The sequence below is a fragment of the Cebidichthys violaceus genome, unplaced genomic scaffold, assembly GCF_023349555.1.
Source record: "Cebidichthys violaceus isolate CVI_PGR_0920_01 unplaced genomic scaffold, fCebVio1.0.p SCAF_7, whole genome shotgun sequence".
NCBI lineage: Eukaryota > Metazoa > Chordata > Actinopteri > Perciformes > Stichaeidae > Cebidichthys > Cebidichthys violaceus.
The window spans coordinates 4,227,639-4,251,840 of record NW_027176927.1 but is presented as its reverse complement, the minus strand read 5'-3'; the positions used below and the strand labels follow the sequence as shown (position 1 = coordinate 4,251,840).

Sequence of the window (24,202 nt, the reverse complement as noted above, 5' to 3'; positions counted from 1 at the left end):
CAAACATTGTTACTTTTGGTTTAAAAGGTTAATGTGTGTTGGCTACATGTTCTTAACCCAGCTTCAGTATCATTGAGCTCTTACGAATTACAACCGTGATTATTTTGAATTTGAGTTCATATTTTCGTTAGTTTGAAGACCCCCAAGAACTCACTTTCCCAACAACCCTTGCGAGCTTTTTACGTCGTTGTGCGTCAACTCCCCAGTCCCCCCCACCATCACCGTTCTACAGAGGAAGAAAGGGGGAGACGGGCAACCTATACAGAACGCTGTAAGTGTAGTTTATATTTATTTCGAATATTAAAATACACATAGATACAGCTTAAGTTTGTGCCGGTCTGGCTTTCGTTAACGTTCAACCTCGCCCCGGCTTTAGTTCACACAAAGATGAGCGGCAGCGGGCGGCCCAGGACCAGCTCCTTCGCTGAGCCTCCCGGAGCTCCCGGGTCCGCTGCAGCCGGTGCCGGATCAGCAGTAGCCGGCGGAAGCTCGACAGGAAAGACTGGGGCTTCTCAAGCCAGTGGAAGCACCTCGACGAGCTTTGGGAATCTGAAACTTCCCAGTAAGTATTATTTTTATATGTATAGCATCAGCCGGTTTACGTGTTATCATAAATGATCGGGTTGTACGTTATTTTTTTTATAGAAATGTGTTGGAGTGTACTTAAGTGTCGATCATTGTCGCGGAGCTAACCCTTAGCCAGCAAGCTGTTAGCTGGTTAGCTAACTTAAGTTAGCTGTCCAGCTAACGTTAGCTGTGTTTTTCATTAAGGAACCATTGCGATCAAGGGGCTGTATCGCATTGCTAACATTATCGTTAGCTGCTGGTGGCAAGATTTGAATTAAGCCGTTTGATATGTCGACGGTAAATAACGTTATGTAAATGTTTTCGGCAACATTACCTAACCATTATTTTTGCATTGTAACCCAAGAATAGAGTTGGTGTTAGCCGACGCTCTAATATATTCGTCATTAATATCAGATGTAGAAGCTAGCTAGCTTGCTAACGTTTGTAAAGAGTGCTTCAGGTGGAAATTATATGGTCTAACTTTTTATAGGCGTCGTCCTCGGTTAGGTCTGATCTTGCATAGAGAGTGCAAAACTAGGGATGCCACACTGTACGTCGTGTGGTAGCCTGAAGAAATGGAAATTATAATAATTTAAAAGTATCCCAAACTACTGACTAACCAGCATGTTGTGACCTGACCTTAACCTGATCTAACTACTTACCTGGATGGCTACAGTATGCATATATGAGAGCAGCAGTGTATGGGTTTAAACAACTGGTCCAGTACTTAAATCCACCTCACCTCATCTTTCACCAAGAAAGTGAGAATTCTATCTCAGTATAGTGTAACAGTTTGGTAAACTTGTATTTGCCAGCACAACTGTGTCGCCACCCCTTTGTAAGTGGAAGACAATTTCTAAAATGAATTCCGTTGCTGTACACTTCAGTAGAGGCCATTATTGCTTTAAGTAGTATGTCTACTTTTTACACTGATGGTTGAACATGCTCACTATCTTTACTGTTTTGACACCTCTACTGGAAACCCTGGTTTGCCAACAGCAAAGTCCCTCCGGTTGGTTTTGCTGGTGTGATGACAAGAACTTGCAGAATGCTCAGGGGTCATGCAGCTATGCAGCGGTAGCAGTTGGCTGAAGATCTGTAGGGTTGGACAGAGGTGTGCAGAAGGACAGACGGGGAGAGGTGGAAGAAAATAGCATCACAGCTCTCGTGTCAAATAGCATTTTCAAAACTTTTGGGGCCCTGACAGAAAATAACATGGTGTCTGATCAATAATTGATAATTTGAAAAGGAGAAATGACTACCAAAGAACATGAATGGAAGTCAAAGATCAAAGTCGACTCGTGCTGCTCTGTAGTAAATCTTTACTAAAGTTTGTGCATGCGGCCAATCAGCAGATCTCCATCAGGTGATTTGGCTCATTCATATCCATTGCTTTGGAATATAAGCTCACTTTTCAGTTTTCACAATGTCTCAGTCTTGGTCATCAGGATATTCTGCATTCCGTGAAAGCATTGTTCTTGTGTCGGAGGTGCCTAGACCCTGCTGAAACAACACAAAAATGCTGTTTTAGACTACATTGGTACTAAATCTGAAAACATTTTCACACCCAAAACTAAGCTCTCTGTAGTGGATCAATATGCATGACCAAAAGTGAGCTTGAGGGAGGGTGATGTCTGCTGCTCAGACATGGTGAGTGCTGTGTAGCAGCAATAATATGAAGGTCACTTTCTGCTACCTCTTCTCTCACTGGGATCAGTCACACAAGACAGATGTCACCGTTAACCTCTGGTTAGTGTTTACTGATCAATACCTTTAGTGCAGAAGTAAAGGAATAACTGTTCTTTATTAATGGGTTGCATTAGCAAGCCACGATTGAATCACTACTTAATACTCATTTAGTTGTCTGACAACAGAAAGAGAAAAACATGTCAACAGGAACAACTTCATGGCGTCTTTGACAAATTAAAGACACTATACGTCATCTATATAGACTGACCAAAATTATATTATCAGTTTGGTTGATCAAAGCCTTTAGGGATAATGCAAATTAATTCTTAGGTCTTGGTATCATTTAACATTATTTGATATCAATGGCAAATTTATTACCTGAGTGTAAGTAGCAATACCAAAACAGTACTTTTTTCAATAGCGTATGTTGAGGTATTTAATCCTTTTCCACCCGATAAAGCCCTTTCGTCATTTGAAATGAAGTAGTTGTACTAGAATTTGGCCTAATTAAAACGTAAAAGTCTAAAAGATTTCATCCGAAATGGTGTGATCAAATATTAAAGAGTATGAATCTGAGCCAGCTTGAGACAGCTTTCAATACTCATTACAGTTTGTACCAAAAAAAAAGTTTAATACCTAACCTCATTAATGCCTGTTGCACAGTGTGTTTACACATGTGAAATACGGTTAGACGATTATTTTTGAATTCATATTGTCCAATCGTGGCGGCGCCGTGGCTCACGATCTGACGAAGCGGTGAAATAATAGAACCATAAAACTTTCTGCGTGAACATTTTATTTAAATATTAAAATACTACTTTTAAAAATCTTTTGTTTTTTTGTAACTACTAGTTATGCTTTTCAAAAGCATTTACTGGGATCTGTGGAGTTATTACATGTCGAACATCCTTTTGCACCCTTTTAAAATCTGTTACCTCTGTCCTGCCTTTTAAATCCTGGACTGACACACCTATACACACGTTTTATTAGCAACATGGTAGATGGTCAAGTGTGGGGATGCACAGATACTGATCTAGTGCTACTGACCTTATTAATATCACGTGGAAGATAGCTAGCTTGTGAACATTTGTTGCGTTGTCCTCGGTCCAGTCTGATCTTGCACAGATAGTTTTTGACACACTAGGGTTGCAATACTATACGTTGTGTGTTAGCCTTGAACAAATTGAAATCACAAAAGTATCCCAATATACTGAGTTGCATGTTCTTATTCACCAGCATATGGTGAATGTATCTTAACCTAACCTAACTACTCACCTGTACGTGAATCCACCTCAGGTTTCACCAAGACAGTGAGAATTGTAGCTTAAGACAGTGGAAACAGTTTACCAAGACAGTGGAGACGTGACCAATCCACATTAAATACAGTTTCTTCACCAATATTATGAAATTCAGTCTCTCGGTGGGCCTCTGACTCAGTATGTTGTGCCACGGGACTCATGGCTCTCTCTGGCCTCATGTTACCGTACTTAAAAATGATCCCGATCCATGCCGTGTGATACAGATTTTAAACGTAGGGAGCACCATATTGGATCAGCACCTGGTATCTGTCGACGCCTAAGAGATCAGTGCATTGCAAGAGCGCCATCGTGAGTCTGTGTGGTACAGAACAAGAACATGAACTTCAATAGTTGTGCAGTCTCGTATTCTGACCAATTACATGCGTTGTAAATCGTCTCAGGTGATGCTACTCAACCAGTCAAATATGTGTATTCTGATAAACACAAAGGAGAGACAGGCGACAGACCGAGTAGTTGGAGAATGGAACGTGAGTCAGAAGTTATTTCACATGGCGTTCTCCAAAAAGAGAAAAGTTGTCAGAGAAACCAGAGTCTTTAACCAAGTATTGACAGACTCTTATAGGTACATTTTTCCCACGGACAGTTAAAAACCAGTGTGCCTCATATGTTCAGAGACCGTGGCGATAATTAAAAGCGGTAATGTGAAGCGCTACTACGAGACAAAGCACACGTCTTTTGTGTAAACGTACCCACTCACATCTGAAATGAAGTCACAGATAATAAACAATCTAAAAGCCCAATATGATCAGAATCCTAACAGGTTAATTCACTTCCCAACAATGATGTTAACAGAGAGAATAGAGCTGAAAGAAGTGGTTTAATAACCACAGATAAAGTCCCTGCACACAGATTTATCTTATTAGAAGATAAGACAAATATAATATCATGGTTTTCTTGGTTGACATCACTTCACACCTGAATGAACTGAATCAATTCAATTGAACGTTCTCTATTTGATCTGACAGTCAGTTGTTGACTACATACAGATGTTAATACAACTGTTGGCTAACTCAATATATATGGAACTAAATCATTGCGTAAGTTAGACATTATTGTGATGTTCTGAACCTTTGCATGAGGAAGTTCTCTCTAACTGGACCTAATTGAACTCTAATTGAATAACCCTGCTAGAGGCGATACATGATAAAACACCTGTTGTAATTTATCATGCAGTTGCTGATCATTTTCTGAAGTTAAAACCGTGTTGGAGTTTTCCACTTATAACCAAGCTCCAAGCTAATTGCTTATTAGTGTGGGTGTGATGAGAATCACTCTGCTAATTCCTTTTCTCTTACTCATCAGACTTCCTTCTATCTGTTAGAAACCAAAGCTATTCACTGACAGCTGGGCAAAGTGCTCTTTTTTTTTTTGCATTCATTATTCAAGGGACTATCATGCCACAGCTGCTCCATATTTAATGTGTTTCCCTCTGACCGAACGTGTTTCAAAAGAGCGTGAAAGTGACGCTAAAAGGAGATACAGAGGAGCGTTGTGTTGTGGAGCAGGAATAGAGGATACAGGAATGTGCACGAACCAAACTGACTGATCTCAAAAGCTGAATATTTCCTCCTGACCTGAGGGCTGAGATCACATCTAGGCCAATCATGTGGATACGCTACCGGCTGCCGTTTAATGATAACCTCGGAAAAAAAGTTCAAAAATAGCAAAGCATCGAGTTGTCTTTTGTCACCAAGAATCGACTGGAGATGGGTATCTAATTTGTAATTTATTCAATTATTAAATGTTAAAGAAATAGAAGTTGATGAAGCCAAATTATTATTTTTTGTTTTGTCAATTTATGGGAGAGACCAAAATGCTTCATTATCTGACTCCATTTTGAGACTTGGGAGACCTACTAGACATCAGGAGGGGTCTTGTTGAGACAGGCGAAGTGAGCAAGCCCGGGAAATGGTAGCACTTCTGGGTGTGCTACTGTCCACGCAATTTTTTATCACAGGCTCTGACAAGCCTTTTGGCAACGGGCCTCCTCTCTGCTGCTCTTCCCCTCCCAGTTTCATTGCTTCTGGTGCCGATTTGTCAAATCACTTTTGACCTCGGCACAGGCACAGAAGCACCGAGCAGCTACTTGACCCTAACTAGAGCTGTCGGTTACTCTCAGACCGTAAACATCTCATTTAACAATCATATATGTACCTGCATTTTAGCTCTTAAAGAAACCATAATGGCAAATATAAAAACCATAGAATAATTCATTTGTAACATGCTATTCTATATATATATATATATATATATATATATATATATATATATCTGTTTTATCTATAACGTGTTAATAACAAAAGAATAGTGCACTAAATACAACTATGTGCTCAAGTGGCTCTTTTACACAGGGAGTACATTGACCTATACTTGGGTTATGTGTATATTATTGGAATGTGTACTCTAATTACTCATTCAGATCAACACTGAGACAAAGGTTAAACCTGCAATCTGCATCCACACACGTCACTCGCCCTTCCTTTGAGACGTTTCTCCTGAATTGGGTGAAACGTGGGCTGCAGGGATTGTGCTCCAGGCTCTCCTATTTGGAAAGTGAATTTAATGTAAATGGACGTTGCCAAAAATGTGCCATATGCAGAGATATTTGTCCAGCTGAGCAAAGAAGCTGGCTGCGAGTAAAACTGAAACAAATTTCATCCCTTCTATTAAAGGAGTCCGGTCCATTACTTGGGCTACTGAGGTGCTGTTTTCTTCTGCATCGATCTGTGTGATGCGCTGTTCTGTCAGCCTTGATTACCTCCGCGGTCACCTTTTGATTGCAGACCTAATTCACCGACACGTTCACTTGGTATGAATATTAGTTTATTCGGTCGTGCAGTGGTACACATACTAATTGGTGCACAGTGGAGCAAACTCACTCTTACCATTTGGCACCTACACCTTCATTTATTTGGTTATTACATGAGTAGTATTGTATTTTAGCTGTTAGCATGTTTTAGAATCTTGTTGTAGTGATTAATGTTTGACAGCGGCCTCGTATGAATGGGTCTAACTCCGATTGAATGCGGGTTCAGTAGACCTGCGTTGTGTTTGTGTCTCCAGTATGAAAGGGGTTTGGGCTGGTTTCACCCAGGGGACTAGAGGGAGAAGTGTTGTGGGAACTATCAGCAGCTCATTACCAGCCGGTGGAGTGAGTCTGGGGAGCCACCACATGGGTCACAACCATTTAGAGAACATGTCTCTGTCTTAGAGAAACTCTGGTTTTAAAGGCTGAACTGAACAGTCATGTCACTGTGTTCCTCACATGTCTAAACATCACTTCATCCATGGAAATGATGTTGCAGTGAATTTCTGCTGTATCTTTTTTAACAAGGCATATCTGTGCTCTCATCCACAGGAGACAGTGGCAAGGTGACAACGGTGGTAGCCACACCCGGACAGGGTCCCGACCGCCCTCAGGAAGTGTCCTATACAGACATAAAGGTTATAGGAAATGGCTCCTTCGGGGTGGTCTACCAGGCTCGCCTCATCGACAGCCAGGAGATGGTGGCCATTAAGAAAGTTCTCCAAGACAAGAGGTTTAAGGTATGTTTACACGGGCTTACTGTCAAATAGTTACAGTAAAGTTGTAAACTTTGCATCTGCAAAGAAGGTTGTGGTGGCTTTTGCAATATGCAAATGACATTGTTTGTTACTTTCGCTCTGTGGATTAGAATATGATTTTCTTCAGTAATGGTCCTGACTTACGGACCTGTGCTAGTTTGCTGTGACAGTCAAATTTTTTGCACAATTTTTACATTTCACTTCCTTTTTCCTCTTTCCTTTCCTCATTGCAGAATAGGGAGCTGCAAATTATGAGGAAATTGGACCACTGCAACATTGTGAGGCTACGCTACTTCTTCTACTCCAGTGGAGAGAAGGTGTGTGTGCTCTGACTTCACCTTTTATTCTGTGCAGTAGGAATCGAGTTTCTAGATGAAGCACTCTGCCTCCACACCCAGCCAGTCATCAATGATGATTCATTGACATGTTTCAGACAAGTTGATCCGGGTCTTTAGTGTCCATAAAATTCACACCCTTAAGTCAACATTTTAAAGACTCAAGTACGTGAGCAGTATCAGCCAAACTTGACTTTTGATCCATAACCTCTAAAATGTGTGCTCTAGAAACAAATAAAGTATCTCTGTTAATGAATTAAGTATAACGTTGGTGTCAATGAGCCTGACAATGTTTACACTCAATTGTACTTTAGCAGTAATAACTATGGCAGACTAACTGTGTTTACACTTTTAATTATAAATCTGTTTTTATTACTAATGACGTGTAAATGTCGTGTCAATGACATGCATCAACTGTAAATGTTTATTCAATCATTGTTCGCTTCCGATATTCTCCTCTAATAAGTGCAAAGCATAAGATGAATGTTGCCATCTTCAGTCATAAAACTAATCATTGCATACAGCTACAATCATTGTTTGTTCACTTCCTCACACCCCGGTACAACCCAACATGTTTCATGAGATTGGTTTGTTTTATACTCATGACATCAGATTTACATTAGTTAAGAGTTCATTTTCAGCCTCTAATTATACAGTCCTGTTACTTTTTTTGTTTCCTCCCTTCCAGAAAGATGAGGTGTATTTGAATCTGGTGCTGGACTACGTCCCCGAGACAGTGTACAGGGTGGCTCGGCATTTCAACAAAGCCAAGACCACCATCCCCATCATCTATGTTAAGGTGGGCACACATTTAAACATTATACACACACACACACACACACACACACACACACACACACAAAGAGCTGGGTGTGCGCGTGGGAATTTCCTCTTAACTGCTTTCACCACACTGCTACAGGCATCCAAAGGTTGATTGAAGTGAGTTATTCAGGGTATTCTCTATGTATTACACATTAATAGTGCTGTTATAATCCTAGAAGGAAATCTTTCTGGTCTTTTCTGTAGGATTAATGCATCTGAAGTTCATTCCAGCTGTAACTGATAATGCATTAGTTAGTAGTGGGAACCTCCTGACATCCAGACAAACACTCGGATGACACACAAATACAGAATTTATTTGTGAGAAAGGCAGCTGCTTCGCAAGTTGGAGGATTGTTCATCTTTGGCAGAGATCTGTGCTCTCTGTGCTTTCATGGGTAGAAGTATACGACTGTAAATACTTAATTCAAATGAAACTTTTAAGTCACAGTCTGCAACTCTGGCATGGAATAGCTCTCTCACTCTCTGTCAGATAATAAAAGGGATTAGATTTAGATATTTCCTCCTAGTCGTTTCAATTGAGTTTAATCACTCATTGAGACATTTCTGGCAAAATTGAACGAGAAATGAAAGTACGATTTTGTTCAGTAATTGCCTGTGGGTGTAAAAAAACAAGCAAGTAGTTTCCTGTTTGTTTTTCCCAGACAGCTCACTGTTGAAGGAATTTGAAAGCAGAAGGGGAAAGATGGTCCCAGGGGAATTAATCAGTTAGTAACACACTTGGTTCCCAGTTTAAAAGGGAGCTCATTCCAGCGAGAGTGTTTGTGTGTTCGCTGTGTCTCCAGCAGCAGAGAGGACGTTAAAGCTGTCTCACGGCCCATTTCCCTTCCTCAGCCTGCTGCTCCCCTGAGGCTTTGAGATGCACACTGATCTCTCTCCATTGTCGCCCCTCCGTCCTCCAGCGACACACTACTATCACAGCCTCATTGTTTCCCTCTTCCTCACCGGTCTGCTCTTCCTCCTTCTCTCACTCTGCCCTCTTTTTAAACATCACCTCTCAGTCATCATGTTCTCTGTAATTGTTTTGTAATCGGTGGCCAGCCTGCTGTCGCTGCATCATGGGGGTAGTATGACAATAATGGTGATGACGAGTGATTTGTCATATTAAGATGACACATTAAATGGGTGCAGACTTAACTGGCTGAGCAATTTTTTTTGAATTGAGAATGACACCATTGACCGAGGTTGTGTAGACACGTCTTCAGGGAGGATTGTTGTTTTGTTGTAGAAACACAGCACTGCGGGCTGCATCAGACACACAGCTGTGTCTTTCATCACGCACCTACCCACACAGTACACCCCAAAACACAATCAGGGCACATGTTGAAGTGACTGGCACATGATGAAAAAAACACACACACACACACACACACACCTTTCACACAGCCAGCTAACGTCTGAATGAATTTAGTTTCCTTAACAACAAAAGAGTCTTACATTTAATTTCTTTTTCTTTTGTTTTTCAGAAATAGTTTGTCTTTTCTCTATTTTATTTAGAATTTTTTCTGTGTGTCTGATTGACAGGCTGCCGGAAGATCTATAAACTAAAAGTGGGGTTGACATCTCATAACCCGTCAGTTTAAGGAAAAATATGAATTATCTTCATAGAATTAATCATTTTCATCCAGGTCCAGGTTGTATTCAGTAAATTATTTATTTCATTAGGAATTGTTATATACTGCTGGGATTGTGATAATTTAAGGCCATATTGTCCCTAGTTTTCCGTCATACTTTCATACTTTGGTCAGTATGATAATGAAAGAGGTATTAAACTTAACATGAGAACAGGGAAAAGACATGACAGTGGTGAACTTTGGTATCCTCAAATTCATCTTTGTTTTTTTTTCTGGAATATCTATGATTCTGTCTACGTTGTTAAAACCGTCATGCCAACCATCTCTGTCCCCCCCCCCACTCAGGTGTATATGTATCAGCTGTTCCGCAGTCTGGCTTATATCCATTCCCAGGGCGTGTGTCACAGAGACATCAAGCCCCAGAACCTCCTTGTGGACCCAGAGACGGCCATCCTCAAACTCTGTGACTTTGGCAGGTCAGTACCAGACTCCACCTCCGGACGCGTCGCTCTGTCTCTATCGTTTTCTTTCCATTGTTGACACTGTCTGTGTCTCAGCGTGCATGTTTAGCAGGCTGTCTGTTCGTGTCACCGTCTCTTTCTCAGCCTCGTTTTCATCTGTCATATGTTTTTCTCACCTCTGACTGCTCTCATGCTGTAGTTTTGTGAAAACACTGAGAAATGAGAGGTTCACGTTGACTGGCGTTCCCCTTCCTGAACTGTCCTTCTCTGCTTCATCTCCATTCTTACCGCCTTCTAGTGCGAAGCAGTTAGTTCGGGGGGAGCCGAATGTGTCCTATATCTGCTCACGGTACTACCGCGCCCCAGAGCTCATCTTTGGTGCCACCGACTACACATCCAACATCGACATCTGGTCGGCCGGCTGCGTGCTGGCCGAGCTGCTGCTGGGCCAGCCCATCTTCCCCGGGGACAGTGGTGTGGACCAGCTAGTAGAGATTATCAAGGTACAGTCGGGATGCTACAGTGGCTGAAAGCAGCTAGATGAACGGAGATATGGTCTAAAGTTTGCAATTGAAACTGTCGTCAGTGTTGGCTTTGAGCATCAATTAACTACTATTAACTATTGTGAAAGAAACATCAATGTGTGAGAATGTAAATATAGTATTTGAATACATTTAAATGCAGGTATTGTGAAATGGAGATGAGTATATACAGAAGGACAATGCGAGCTGTACACTTAATATGACAAAGGATATTTGTGTGATCATCCACACTGACAGTCCCTCCTCCACATTTTGTTTATAAGCATGCAGGACGGACCAATGATTCATATTTTGTTTTTCATTATCAGGTTCTGGGGACACCAACGAGGGAGCAGATCAGAGAGATGAACCCTAACTACACAGAGTTCAAGTTCCCTCAGATCAAAGCACACCCTTGGACAAAGGTATGTTCCCACTACTGGAAAGTATTAATCATGAATGGTGGTTATCCAAACACCAGTGGGAAGTTGTAGTGGGGGTTTTTTGCCATTCGTAGGATAAGATATTACCATGGGAAAATTCTATGCACCTCAAGTCTTTGGATTTACATAAAGCTAAATGTCTCTCCTCCGTCAGGTGTTTAAGCCTCGCACCCCACCAGAGGCCATCGCCCTCTGCTCTCGACTGCTGGAATACACGCCGGTGACCAGGCTGTCTCCTCTGGAGGCGTGTGCGCACCCCTTCTTTGAAGAGCTGCGTCAGCCCAACACCCGCCTGCCCAGCGGACGGGAACTGCCGCTCCTCTTCAACTTCAGTCCCGTCGGTCAGTTCACCTCCGTGTCTTTCAGTTTGATCTCTTGTGTGTGTGTGTTTCTTGTATTTGACCTCCGATGCAACCATCGTATTTCATTGATAATTAAATTGTTTTTGTTTTTCTGCTCTCTCAGAGCTGTCTATCCAGCCCCAGTTGAACTCCAACCTCATTCCTCCTCACGCTCGTGCACAGACATCGCCGGCCTCACATGGTGTGTATCAGAAAATACAAACATCTTACTCGTTGTCATTGACTGAGTGAATTTACAATAACAATACTGTGGTCTATATATATATATATATATATATATATATGTATGTCTTCATGGCATTAGCCTGTGTTGGTGACACGTGTGCTCCCTCTCTCCCCCTGCAGAGGGCAGTGTGTCAGACAGTACCGCCCAGCCCAGCTCAGCACCCGGATCCATCAACAACAGCACCTGAGCATCCATCCCTCTGTCATCCTTTCTTTTTTGTCTCCCCCCCATTTTCCTTTTCTCTCCCCTGCTCTTCTCCCTCAACCTTCCCTCTGGCTCCAAACCCTTTAAAATAGAGAAAGAAATGAAAATACAAACACACACGTAAACACTCAGCATTGCTATTCTCCCTGGATTTTAACCATTTCCAATAGAAAACACTTTCTTTGGCTGCTGGCTTCAGGAAGGTGTGGGGGTTGTTTTTAAGGATATTTAGGTAGCCATGCTTGGGCTTAATATAAGCTGCAGTTCTAAGTCCACGCTCGCCCTTGTCTGGCCTGTTAGAATAAGGAATTGGTTGGGATGTTTGGGAGACGAGGAGGGGGTTTGTCCATGTTATATGGATTTTCTGTATTATAATATACAGTTGACTTTTATCCCTTTTTATGTTCATTTTATTTGCATTGGCGTATTTTATGTGGGGCCGTGGTGCCGTTGATTGGAATCCTGATTGACTATGGGGTTGAGAATAAGGGGCCGTATGTAAGGCCTGACTAATATTGACAATCATCCTTAGTGGGGTCAAAGAATTGCACACTTGTAGTGTACATGTTTGATCGTACAACCCACTGTAGAATGTAGAAATAGTGGCTCTTCTGTCACTTTCTACCCTGAACTCTACCCGAGTATTGTCAGTTCACCCGGTCAAAGGGTGAACAAATGTGAAGGATTACTTTTAAATCTCCCAATTTGTCACCAGACGGATTTTTGGCTCATTTTAGATAAGTTGGTTTTAAATTTTATTACAAGTGAGGGCACCACAGCCTTGTCTTTACAGTTTCTTTTTTTGAATATTCGCTCCTCGACTGCCTTTTTATGTGAATGAGAAAGAGCAGAGTGCACATTTGTCAGTTTCCTCAGTATAAGCTCATGTTTTCATTGGTTAAGCTGGAAACCAATCAATTCATGTTAATTCTCAAACGAGTATTGCACATCTCTAAAGGGAGGAGAGCGGAAGCGAAGGGGCGAGTTACGCTCGTCGTGTGCAGCTGTCGGCATAACTTCACACAGAGGGAGCCATTGATGTGGGGCTCCGGTTGCTTCAAACACAGAAAGCCTCAATGATGTCTCGCTTGTCATCAACACAGTTACCTAGCACTGTAGGGTGAGAAGTCACCTCGTTAATTATGTCACTTTACGGTGTTAAGTTTCATATCGGCTTGATTATGTTAAAGACTCAGGTGCGGAGGGTACAGAGAGACTACTGGCCGCTCTCGCTGCTCACCTGGCTCGTCATTGTCATTTCAGCTAGTGTACACAGTTGTTTGTTTGTGCAGGAGGTTTGTGAGAGAGATTTTTTGAAACCCTCTTCGTCCACTTCCCAAACAGCCTGCCTGTGACGCTCATATCATGTTCTTCTTGGCCTGTGGTGGTGGGAACTCATCGCAAATTATTTACTCGGCCTAACGGTCCGCTGTCGGCATGAACCGGTTGTCTTTCTTCCACCGCGCAAAATGTGCATGTCCAGCTCGAGTTGACCACACTATATTACTTCCACTAATCTCAGTAATAATCAGACCAGAAATGATGCTCAAATCCCCGAAACCCAACAGCTTTTGGAGCCTCCCCGTCCATTCCTTTTTGTCCTCCCACTGCCTTCTGCTTCCCTCTTTCCTCCTTTTTTCACTGCTAAACTGTAAATATCAAGTACCTTTTATTTTGTTATTTTTTGTTATTATTGTTATTATATTGTTGTTCTTGTAATTTTTTTTCTCTAGTAGACCGGCGCAGCAGCTGCCGGACTGTTTATCCTCAGTCGCAGTCTGTAAATACGTTTCATTTCAGTCCCTGGTTCAGGAGGGGAAAAACAGAACAAAATGTTTCATTTTTATTCTCTCTCCCTCAATTTCTCTCCACCACTTTCCGTTTTCTCCCATAAATGTTGACATAACTGTTTTATTTATTGTATTGTGTTTTTTTTTTTTTTTTGTTTGTTTGTTTGTTTTTTAGTGGGAGGGGTGGGGGGGGTAAGTTCTTTTCCACTTGGGTGGTACAATTGAGGGTTTAAATTTTTTGTTTTTTTGTTTTTTTATTCCAAATTTTAGTCCAGCAATGTCACATGCAAAACGATTTCACATCCAAGATACTGTACTGAGATCCAGACGTCGGTGTGTCCCTTTTCAATCAGTGGTCTTGTATGTATGCAGGTGCACATGCTAGCCAACAGGTGGAACTCCAGTTTTCCATTTAACTTCAATGTGAAGGGAATGTTACAAGCCTCTGGATCTATGGGGTTGTGGTGTTGGGAGGGAGCACGGAGAACGGATCACCCTGTGTGTGTGTGTGTGTGTGTGTGTGTGTGTGTGTGTGTGTGTGTGTGTGTGTGTGTGTGTGTGTGTGTGTGTGTGTGTGTGTGTGTGTGTGTGTGTGTGTGTGTGTGTGTGTGTGTGTGTGTGTGTGTGTGATGTGTGTGTGTGGAGGAAAGGGGAAATAATGAATCTGTCTATTGACAGTTATCATCTCCTGTGTCCGACCGTCTCCTGTTTTCGCTGACCATAGTGTTGTGTGAGTGTGACGGCTTCGTCCTGTTAGTACAGTGTGTATGCTTCATAGATACTTGACGAGTTTCTTGAGCACAGCTGCAGGGAATGTATGTGTGTCTGTATGTGTGCTGGCAGACCATGGACATTATTCTCAGTACTCCTGACTTTTTCCTAAATGAAGAGCTGACTAAATGTGCTATTTAATGTTTGTTTTCCATCTTCTGATCTGTCACACTTTGTTTTTAATTTGCTGTGACCCTGCTCTTTTATCACCATTGTCTGAGGGTAAAATGTCTTTGATGGGAACAGAACGGTTGGATAAAGGAGATGATGAAGAGAGAGGGATGGAGGGAGAGAAACAGTTTTTGTTTGTTGGTATAAATAATTAAACTCATTAATAAAGTGATGAAACTGTTCCTGTCTCACATTCATGATTGAACTATACCTGAATAAGTGAGCTGTGTTTACATGAGCACAGTGAGGATTTATTGATAACTCATGTTAATATGTTGCGTACTCCTAGATTAATGTTTATTTTATAAATTTACACTGCAACCCTTGGCCCCAGCAGTACCCCAGTAGAGATAAACTAATATGGAATTTCAGGGCCAATAATGATAACTGATTGCCAATAATGATAACTGATTATCTGTTTGTCGTGGCTGATTCCGATAAAATAACCAATGTTACTGCAAAAATGTGATTAGGGAAAAGAAGACGAACTAGATTTTCAGTTTTTACGTCAGTTCTGATAATCTCAATCTCTAGTTTCCTCAGTACTGGGGAGTTTTGACCAGTAGTGCAAGAGGTTTTAAGATTCTTTACAGAACTTAAGTTAAAGTACTAATACAACAATGTAATAAAAATACTTAAATACTAGTAAATGTCCTGCATTTTGTACAGAGGCATTAGTTTGCAAAATGTGCTTAAAGTAAAAGTACTCATTCTGAATATTATATATTATATCATTTTTAACTGAAATTCACCTATTGGAAGAACAAACTTGTTCTTAATTATCCACCAATGATATATCAGCCACCAATACTGGGTTCATATATTTCAGTGTAAAAACACAATGCACACACTGAGAGAAAAGGGTTGATGGGGCAAAGCAGCTGCTTTGTGCTTCAGGGCCTCCGAGAAGGTTAATGTGGTACAACAGAATATTCAAAGTATATTTACTCAGGTGCTGTGATTAAGTATGTTTATAAGATATCTGTACTTTGCTTGGGTTTTTTTATTTTTATTTTTGTACTTCTCAACTACAGTTCACGGGTAAATGTTCCACTTTTACTTCACATTTATTTGACAGCTATTTCCAGATTAACAGTTTAAAAACCTGTAATGCTTATGAAGCAAAATGTATCGATGCACTGAATTAAACTGCCCCAAAATATATAAAATGATTCTAATTAGTTCCACCTCAACCAGATGTGACATTAAACTTCTGCCAACATGTTGATGCTTCAGTAATACGATTATAAAATATAAAATAATTCTGCATAATGAGAACTTTTACTTTTGTTTTTTTAAGTACATTTAGCTGATATTACATCTGCACTTTACAAGTTACATTTTGAATGCAGGACTTGCGACCGAGTATTTCCACATAATGGTAATGATACTTGTATTTGAGCAAAGGAAGAGCATTTCTTCTACTGCAGAGTGCAGTAGTAATGAAGAAGTGAAGATGAATGTTGTAGAGAGAGAGACATTTGTTGAGTAATTCCATCTGATACAACCTGGCAGTCCCTCTGAGGATGGGGTGGAAATGACGGATATTTCTCAGTCTGCTGATAACTCAGCCATACATCACCATGAAGAGCAGTGTGATGTTGAGATTGTGTTCGCCTCAGGTGTTGAGCCATAAGCAGAATTTTTAGTTGTGCTTCCTCAGGCCTTTCTCCTACAAACAAATGTTGATAACTAAATGTGCTGAATATCAAAACGTATACATCAGTTATGAGTCGTAGGATTTTCTTTAATGAAACCCTTTCATGGAGGGATTAATGAAATGATGCTCTTGTTGTGCTCCAAAGTGGTTCAGTGAACTCTGGAAGGGACCAGTTTCACAATGATGAAATCAGAACGGTTGTTATGGAAAACATGCTGTCGCAAATGTCAGTGAAAATGTTTTTGACCTCGACTGATGAATCTCGCACTTCCACAGTTTGATAATATCGGGCCTGTGAACAGAGGGAGGCCGGTTCACGGACAATTAACATATTCATACTGTTCTGTGTGTTTATCTTTTAACCGTTTCCTCTCTTTTTGACATTTGTTTCAAGATATCTGAGCATCACATTGAATTCAGGTCTCCTTTGACTCCATGACTTCAAGGACCTTCAGCACAAAACAAGGACCAAGGAAACCTCTCCCACACATCTGTCTCCATGTTTCATTCAGACCACAATCTGCTTTTCTCTGTCATAGAAGAAGAGAAGGATTTAATGAAGTCTCCGTGTGTCAGTGAACTTTCTTTTTTCCTCTTTCTCTGTGTTCCGTATAAAGATATTTATAAACTCTGGCAGAACCTTTGCCGGCCGGAGACTGACTAAAATTGCTTGATTACCATTAAGCCCTTCAAGTTCAGCTCAGATAAATGAATACTTTGTCCTTGTATGAGGCCCTGTCCTTGGTCTCTGATCGTAAACATGAACTCAAGTCTTAGATTGACATTTATCATTGTGTGTTCATTTCTGAGTTTGTTAATTTTCACTTTAGTTTTTAGCAGGGCAATGTAATTGATAGGCAGAAGAAATCCTGTTATACTGCGTGAATTATGTTTGTTATTAGTTTGGAAAATCAGCCATAAACAAGGTGTATTTATGGGTTGAGGGTTTGGTACCTTTCCAATTTCCGGTATTAATATGGAATTGATAGAACTGATCCACCATATCAGATGTATTAGAGGGAAGATTGTCAGGAAAGAATCTAATCTGGGAAAACTAAACTGACAAATTATCGATATTTAAAGATAGATGTGGATGTCATTTCAAAAATGTAATAAAAAGAAGACATCCACATGCCTGTAGATATGCATTTTTACAGGGTATGTGTACATATGTATATGTATTATTTATTTTCTTTTTAGTTTATTTTGGTGTATTCTTACTTTAATGTAGCTTTTACAAGTTGTATTTTATTTCTAACTGTTGTGTTTTTAGTGTCATATTTATAACCTTATTGGATGGCTGTGTGAAGGAAACAATAAAAATCATAATTTAAAAAAAAAAGTTGGTTTCTGTTTTCAAATGTGACTTTTGTAACAAAACCACAGCGTGATGAATAGATGTTAGTTGTTTTTGTTTAATAATGTGCTTAACTAGAGGCAAATGGCAAAGATAAAAATCTGCTTTTCTTTTAGATCAGAGGAATCAAGCTCTTAAGAAGCTTCATAATCTAAAAAAATGATCCTCTTGATAACTGCCAAAATTAGTCTCTTATCAGTTTTTTTTGTGGAACAAATCCAGCTCATCGAAATGAATAAAGATAGTGAATAACAAGACTGAGAGTCTCTGCTTGTGGCTCTCTGAGGCTGAACTAAGGTACAGCGGCGCTTTGGACTAAATGCTAAAATCAACTCGCTAATTGTGTAGAAACTGTGTTTCTTTTGTTACCTTTTTTTTTGTTACCTTGTTGACTAGAGTAATAACATGTACAATTTCCACCTAATAACTCTCTTACTAACGGATACAGGTTTATATTTATGAATGATCCCTTCCACTCTGTTATTTAATTTAAACCGAAAATACATAAAATCAAGGAAATTCTCCCAAAATACATTTGTAATCATGTGATTATTATTGAGAAGAATCTAAATTTATGATGTATGAAATTGTTGTATTGAGTGAATCTCACAATATCAATGTTCGTACTAATATCATGTCAAATAGTGTCTATTTGTGCCTGGAGTGAAACGGCATCTGCTCACACAAGCCTGAAGGAAGAGCTGCTGAGAAAACAACAGCGATAAAGAGGAATACAATGCTCTGTGTGAGCCCCCCACTGCTGGGACCTGCAGTCTCTGAACCATGGCGTGAATGAAAAACATGGCTGCTAAGTCGTCATCGTGCTGATACGAGATGTCAAGGTTGAATAATGTTATCCCGCGATGTGTCGAGCAGATTGCACAGTTTCTCTGGAGCCTGTGAGTGGCCCCGGCCCTTCTGGCTGAATGCCCGGCCGGCTCTTTAATACCATTTGGAGTCAAGTTAAGCAGTCTGGAGGAGCTGCTCATCTTCCCAATCCGCCAATGGGGCACATCAGGGCACTGTGTAATTCTGGGAAAAGAGTGGAGTGGGCTAGTCTATACTTTCACTGACCTCTGTATATAATACCTGATGCAGCTGGCTGTGCTCACTCTGAGGAGGGTAAATCTGGTAAGTGTCAGGCTATATAGTGTATTAATAAACCTCAGTGGGCATTCAAGTGCAGTTGAAGTCACATGAGGCAGTTATTGCTGTCGCTGTATACAAAAAGGTGAAGACAGTCGGCCATTGAACAGCTGCAGTAACAAACTCAGACTGTGGTTTCAATGTGTCGTAAACAAAGTTGTTGATCAGCAGCTGAAACATTTGCAGACGGCTGTGTGTGTTTGTTTATGTACTGAAGGTTTTAATAGTGCATTGTGTTAAATAAATGCAAACTGAGGCAAGCTTTAATAAACTGGTAATTCAGGCGCAATAGTTTTTATGCTTTCAATGTGTATGTGGTAATGTAGTCTATCAACAAATGTGTTTCTGGTGTTTTCGATAGGGTGACATATTTTACGTGATTGTACTTGAAGTTTTAGTCATGATTTCATTTTGATTGGGGGGCACATTTTGTGTTGTTTGTCTTGTGTTGTTTGTCTGTAACTCATTGTTATTGCTACCTAGAACATTTTTTGAATTTTTCCTGCTCAGATATAATTCAGTGTGGCTTTGTGGCACAAGGCAGTACCTGTGCCAAAGCACACTGACTGTAATCCTGCAAGCTTATTATTCTTATTCTCCATCTTCCACATCAGAGTTTGCCGATACTAGTCACACAGCGTTGCCAACACCTGCTCAAAAAAGAATTCAACACGTGCGGCTTGATCGGGAATCGTGAGCTATGACTTTTTTATGAGATTCGCCCAGCGGTTTCCCCGAAAATCGCGATCTACGGTGAAAAATCGGCCCATTGACTTAAATGGGATTTCGGCGTGAAGAAAGCAAAAAAAACACTTAACTTTGGACCCATATTGACCAGCCATACTTTAACGTAGAAAAATTATTAAAAGTTTAAAACGTAGACAAATTGATGGACGTTATTGAGCCAAATGGACATTTTGCTAGCTAGCATTGTTTTCATGAAGTCACAGATGAAGTTTCAGGAACATTTTGGGTCCGTTTCAGATTTTATAATGGGTGTGTATTGCGCAGCTCGTTAAGTGTTAGAGTGATGACATCACGGTCAGAGTGGAGCAGAGCAGGAAAATATTCTGTGATTTTTACAAACAAATTGCTCCCATTCACACATTTTCTACTCTTTATACACCATTTTTGGCCAAAAAGCTTGGAAATGTTGTGCTGGTCGCAACAAAGTGTCTATGGAATCCAACGGACTTACACATTTGGCTCAAACAGCCGAAGAGCGACATGAACTCCAACCGACTGCTCCATTAGACTCCATGTTAAATCAGAAAAGTAATTTCGCAAAGAAGGCAGACAGTACCAGTTTTGTACATTGCCCTGGCGCTCACATTTTTAACACCACAAACATAAAAAACACACTAAGGCGTTCGGCAGACTCTTATCTCTCTCATGGTCCAGTTATTTTATTGATTGGACTCATGGTTTTGGTATAAAGTACATTTGTTTGACAGGTGTTTCCCAGTGTTTTCACATTAAAAGGCTGCCAAGCTCACAGGTGTTCTTAATTCAGCTAATTACTGATGTTTACAAACAGACTCACAGACTCTCTAAGCGCTGTGTCGTCACCATGGCAACCAGTGACACGCACGCATGCGCTCTCTCTCTCTGTCTGTCTGTCTGTCTGTCTCTACACAAATAAATGTGACTCACAAATGCACGCAGAACAAATATATTTCTGCATTTGTATGTATTTGTGTGTGGATGTTTTCTATTTGTTTGTGGATTTGTGTGTATTTGTTTGTGGATCTCTTCACATTTGTTGGTGGGTTTTTTGAGACTCCCCTGCCTGGCCGGATTCACAAATACGTTTTTTTTAACATGGACCTATCTGTAGCCAATCAGATGTCAGCCTAATTTTCAACCAATCACATAAACGCAGCTCCCCCCTCCCCTCCCCTCCCCTCCCCACGAGGCTGCCAGCTGTGTTCACACCGAACACAGGGCGAATTATTCGCGCGATGAGATTACATACAAAGTCTTTGCACAGACGCAATGAGACTGCAGTGACGCGAATTTTGCGCGGCGCGTTTGGGGCGACGCGTTTGGGGCGGCGCGTTTGGGGCGGCGCGTTTGAAGCGGCGCGTTTGAAGCGACGCGTTTGGGGCGGCGCGTTTGGCGCGATGTTCCTCCTGTCATCACTGACGTCCTGTTGTTGTTGAATCAGGAAGTACAAACTGTAGCCGTCTGTGTTCACCCAGAGCTCTACGCAGGGACGTGCGGTCAGGGTGTGATGATGAAATGTAGAAAACAAATAATGCTAAAATAAAATAAATATTAATATTTCTCGACTGATCTGCGCTATAAATGTAATTTCTGTATTATTCAAAACATTTTTATAATCAAAATCTCTGAATTAGCGCATGTCCTGTTCAAACAAAGACGAGACAGTGAGGTGAGGCAGTGACGAGCTGTTCCTCACCTCAGACTGTGAATCCCTCACAAACTGGGTTGAGCACGTGCCTTTTGCTGTCTCATTCCTGCACACACTGTAATATTTGTAGACACTTTTATTATATGTCCTTTCTTTCCATATAATAGGTACTGTATTTCAAGTCTGTGTAGAACATATTTAGTGTTGCTGATCTGACATTAAGGGGAGGCAAACACTACTCTGCCTCAATGAAGGGGGCGTGCGAGAGCCCAAGGCTCGGGTTTATCGCGTCAATTAACACAGAGCAGATCGACCCAGGCAGGAAGTCAGACACTGATAAGGCATAGAGCATCCGGTAAGTTTTTAAAATAAAAGCGTCAGCTTTAACTTGGTTTAACTTTTTCAAGAGTATGAATCTAAAATGCAGAAAAGAGAGAAGCATTATCTCAATCGAACCTCAACGATACTACCGGTAACGTCGGCGTGTGTATATATATATATATTGCGACGTCTTCGGGCAGTAGAAGCCACACTGTCAAAATTTCTTGCGAAATTTTCTAGTCTTAATTCTTGCTCTCTTTGCTCTTCCTCCTCTGCAGCTCAACAGACTGCTCTTCTGGCATCTTTAATGTATTCGAGATCCAAGCTACTCTAAATAACTATAACTGTGATATAATTATGTAAAGGAGAAACTCAGACAATAACTAACTGGAAAAGATCTCTGGTTGATTTTCTGGGATGGCTTTGTGTGTCAAACACACAAAGCCATCTACAGCGTGGGTTCTGCAGATTAACTGTCCTAACTTTGTGTAAACTAGGACTTTGGGCCATGAGGTTAAACACAATACCTATTGGCTTTGGCATGTTTGACACATGGGATCCAACGTTATCTTAACAAGGAAAGAAAATATATTGATTTTACTAACAATACCTTATGGACTAACTCATTTCTTAAAACTTGAAGTGTAATTCTTGGAAATAGTTTACCCAACAGTGTCCTGCTGTTTTCATTGGTGTTTTAGGATCTTGTGTTCAATTTGGCTTCATTGACGTTGGAAATAATAGTTTTACAAAACATGCCAACAACTCAAGGTCCACTTACTAGCTTTTTTTTGGACTTTTCAACAGTGTCACATGGTCATCAGCAAATAAAGCTTCAGACCAAAAGAGTTATGAATTAAATCCATAACAGCATTCATGTCAGCAGATCTGTCTCCTTGAGATCTGGGCAAACTCCAATCCACGGATGAAGACTTTGAACAGTCTAATGCTATGCAAAAAAACAAAAACAAAAGCTTGGGGTAGACCGGGAATGGTAGTAACACTTCAGTAGTTGTTTGTGTTAGATTTCTCAAACTTTGATACACAATACTCATATTTGTCTAGTATGTCTACTACAAATAACACTCACCTGGACATCTGCTCCACAATCACACATGATGTGAGTTACTGTCAAATGTAAAGAGTTCTGTTATACCCCACTAGATAGAAAGATAGATGTGACAATGAGAGGTAATTTGCTGAGATATGATCCATGCTATCCAATGTATAACTCTATTGAAGAATAAAGAAGAAACTGTTTTATAAAGTGAACAATTTGAAGTGAAAGTGTGTGGACTTTATTCCTGAATGTGCATCTGTCTCACAGGCCTAAGGGCTCAATCGCTGACACTGAATTTGTCTCTGGGGTGCAGGCTTTGTGGGCAACGAACTGACTTTTTAATAAACTGTTACAACTGTCCTCCCCCAAGCAGCCATTACAGTAATGTGGGTGTTAAGTTAGCACAAATAAGAAGCACCAAATTAAAAGAAACTGCTACTTTATGTTAAGTCAAACCACATTATAATGAACACCAGCCAAAAGATGATCTTGATGCAGTTTTTCTTTTTAACTTTCTTCCCTGAAAATATTTGTTTTGGTCATAAAATCCATAATATTGATCACAGAAACATGCCACTTCTCCTGTGAGCTCAAAAGGGAAATGGGAGTGTATGATATTGATGACATCACCGCAGCTAGTGTTACAACACTCCCTGGTCCCCCGTCTCCCCTAAGTGGACCTTGAGTAGGCAGTGTTTTGTCAAACTATTATTTCTGATAATTAGGTGAGAAAAGACAAAAACAGCACACGTTAAAAGGGTGTGACTTGAGATTGTCACACTTAATGTAAGTATTATCAGTAAAATGTAGTCACAGTATTAAATTAAATTATGCTAAGTGGCCTCTTTCAGAGTATTATATTCAAACATTATCATATTATATTCATCAGCTATTTAGCTATTTTTATAATATGTCTATGTGTTGTGCCTTCATGCTTTGTGTGTGTTGAATTTGAGAGCCTTTGTGTTGCATGTCTTGTTATTACTTGACAATGTAGTCTCCTGAATGATACTACTTATAATATTCTCACTTCTTTCATTGTTTGTGCACGCATTGTAAAGGGTCAGTATTGCATAACTTTGTAAATTTGATCTTATATTCTGTTTTTAGGTTTACTTTGTAACATCTGCCTTGGGACTACAGATGAAAAATAGCCTATTGGCTAACTCTGGCGCATTTACAGCAATGTTTTTATTATTGTGCACGATCCCTTGTCAAATAATCCAATAAATGAATCTTAAAAGTCACTAGTAAAGTAGCCTAGTATCTCAAAATTGTACTTAATACTGCTCATCAGGATCTGTGACTGGACTGCACAGACTCTGCTGCAGTACTGGCGCGCTTTTGGACTACAAACTCCCTCAGTGTTATGTGTAATACAAAACTATTGGTTCATGAAGTGACCCTTACAGCCAATCAGATGAAGCCTTCTAACATGCAGAAAAAA

At 40.5% G+C, this 24,202-nt stretch overlaps 1 protein-coding gene across 1 annotated transcript; it reads left to right on the top strand.

The window, feature by feature from the left end:
* Nucleotides 1-204: 204 nt before the first annotated feature.
* gsk3ab (glycogen synthase kinase 3 alpha b) lies at nt 205-14,531 on the top strand. Its single transcript, XM_068735610.1, has 11 exons — nt 205-271; nt 377-562; nt 6,934-7,121; nt 7,373-7,456; nt 8,163-8,273; nt 10,234-10,364; nt 10,648-10,852; nt 11,200-11,295; nt 11,468-11,654; nt 11,779-11,856; nt 12,021-14,531. The coding sequence occupies exons 2-11, from the start codon at nt 388-390 to the stop codon at nt 12,086-12,088; spliced, it is 1,323 nt and encodes a 440-aa protein (XP_068591711.1). The 5' UTR covers nt 205-271; nt 377-387; the 3' UTR covers nt 12,089-14,531.
* Nucleotides 14,532-24,202: the final 9,671 nt, after the last annotated feature.

What these genes read in the sequence shown, in the direction of transcription:
- gsk3ab (XM_068735610.1), top strand. Translation starts at nt 388, where the DNA reads ATGAGCGGCAGCGGGCGGCCCAGGACCAGCTCCTTCGCTGAGCCTCCC. An exon ending in AAGCACACCCTTGGACAAAG is followed by an intron (nt 11,296 to 11,467) that starts GTATGTTCCCAC and finishes CTCCTCCGTCAG; the next exon opens with GTGTTTAAGCCTCGCACCCC. An exon ending in CTTCAACTTCAGTCCCGTCG is followed by an intron (nt 11,655 to 11,778) that starts GTCAGTTCACCT and finishes CTGCTCTCTCAG; the next exon opens with AGCTGTCTATCCAGCCCCAG.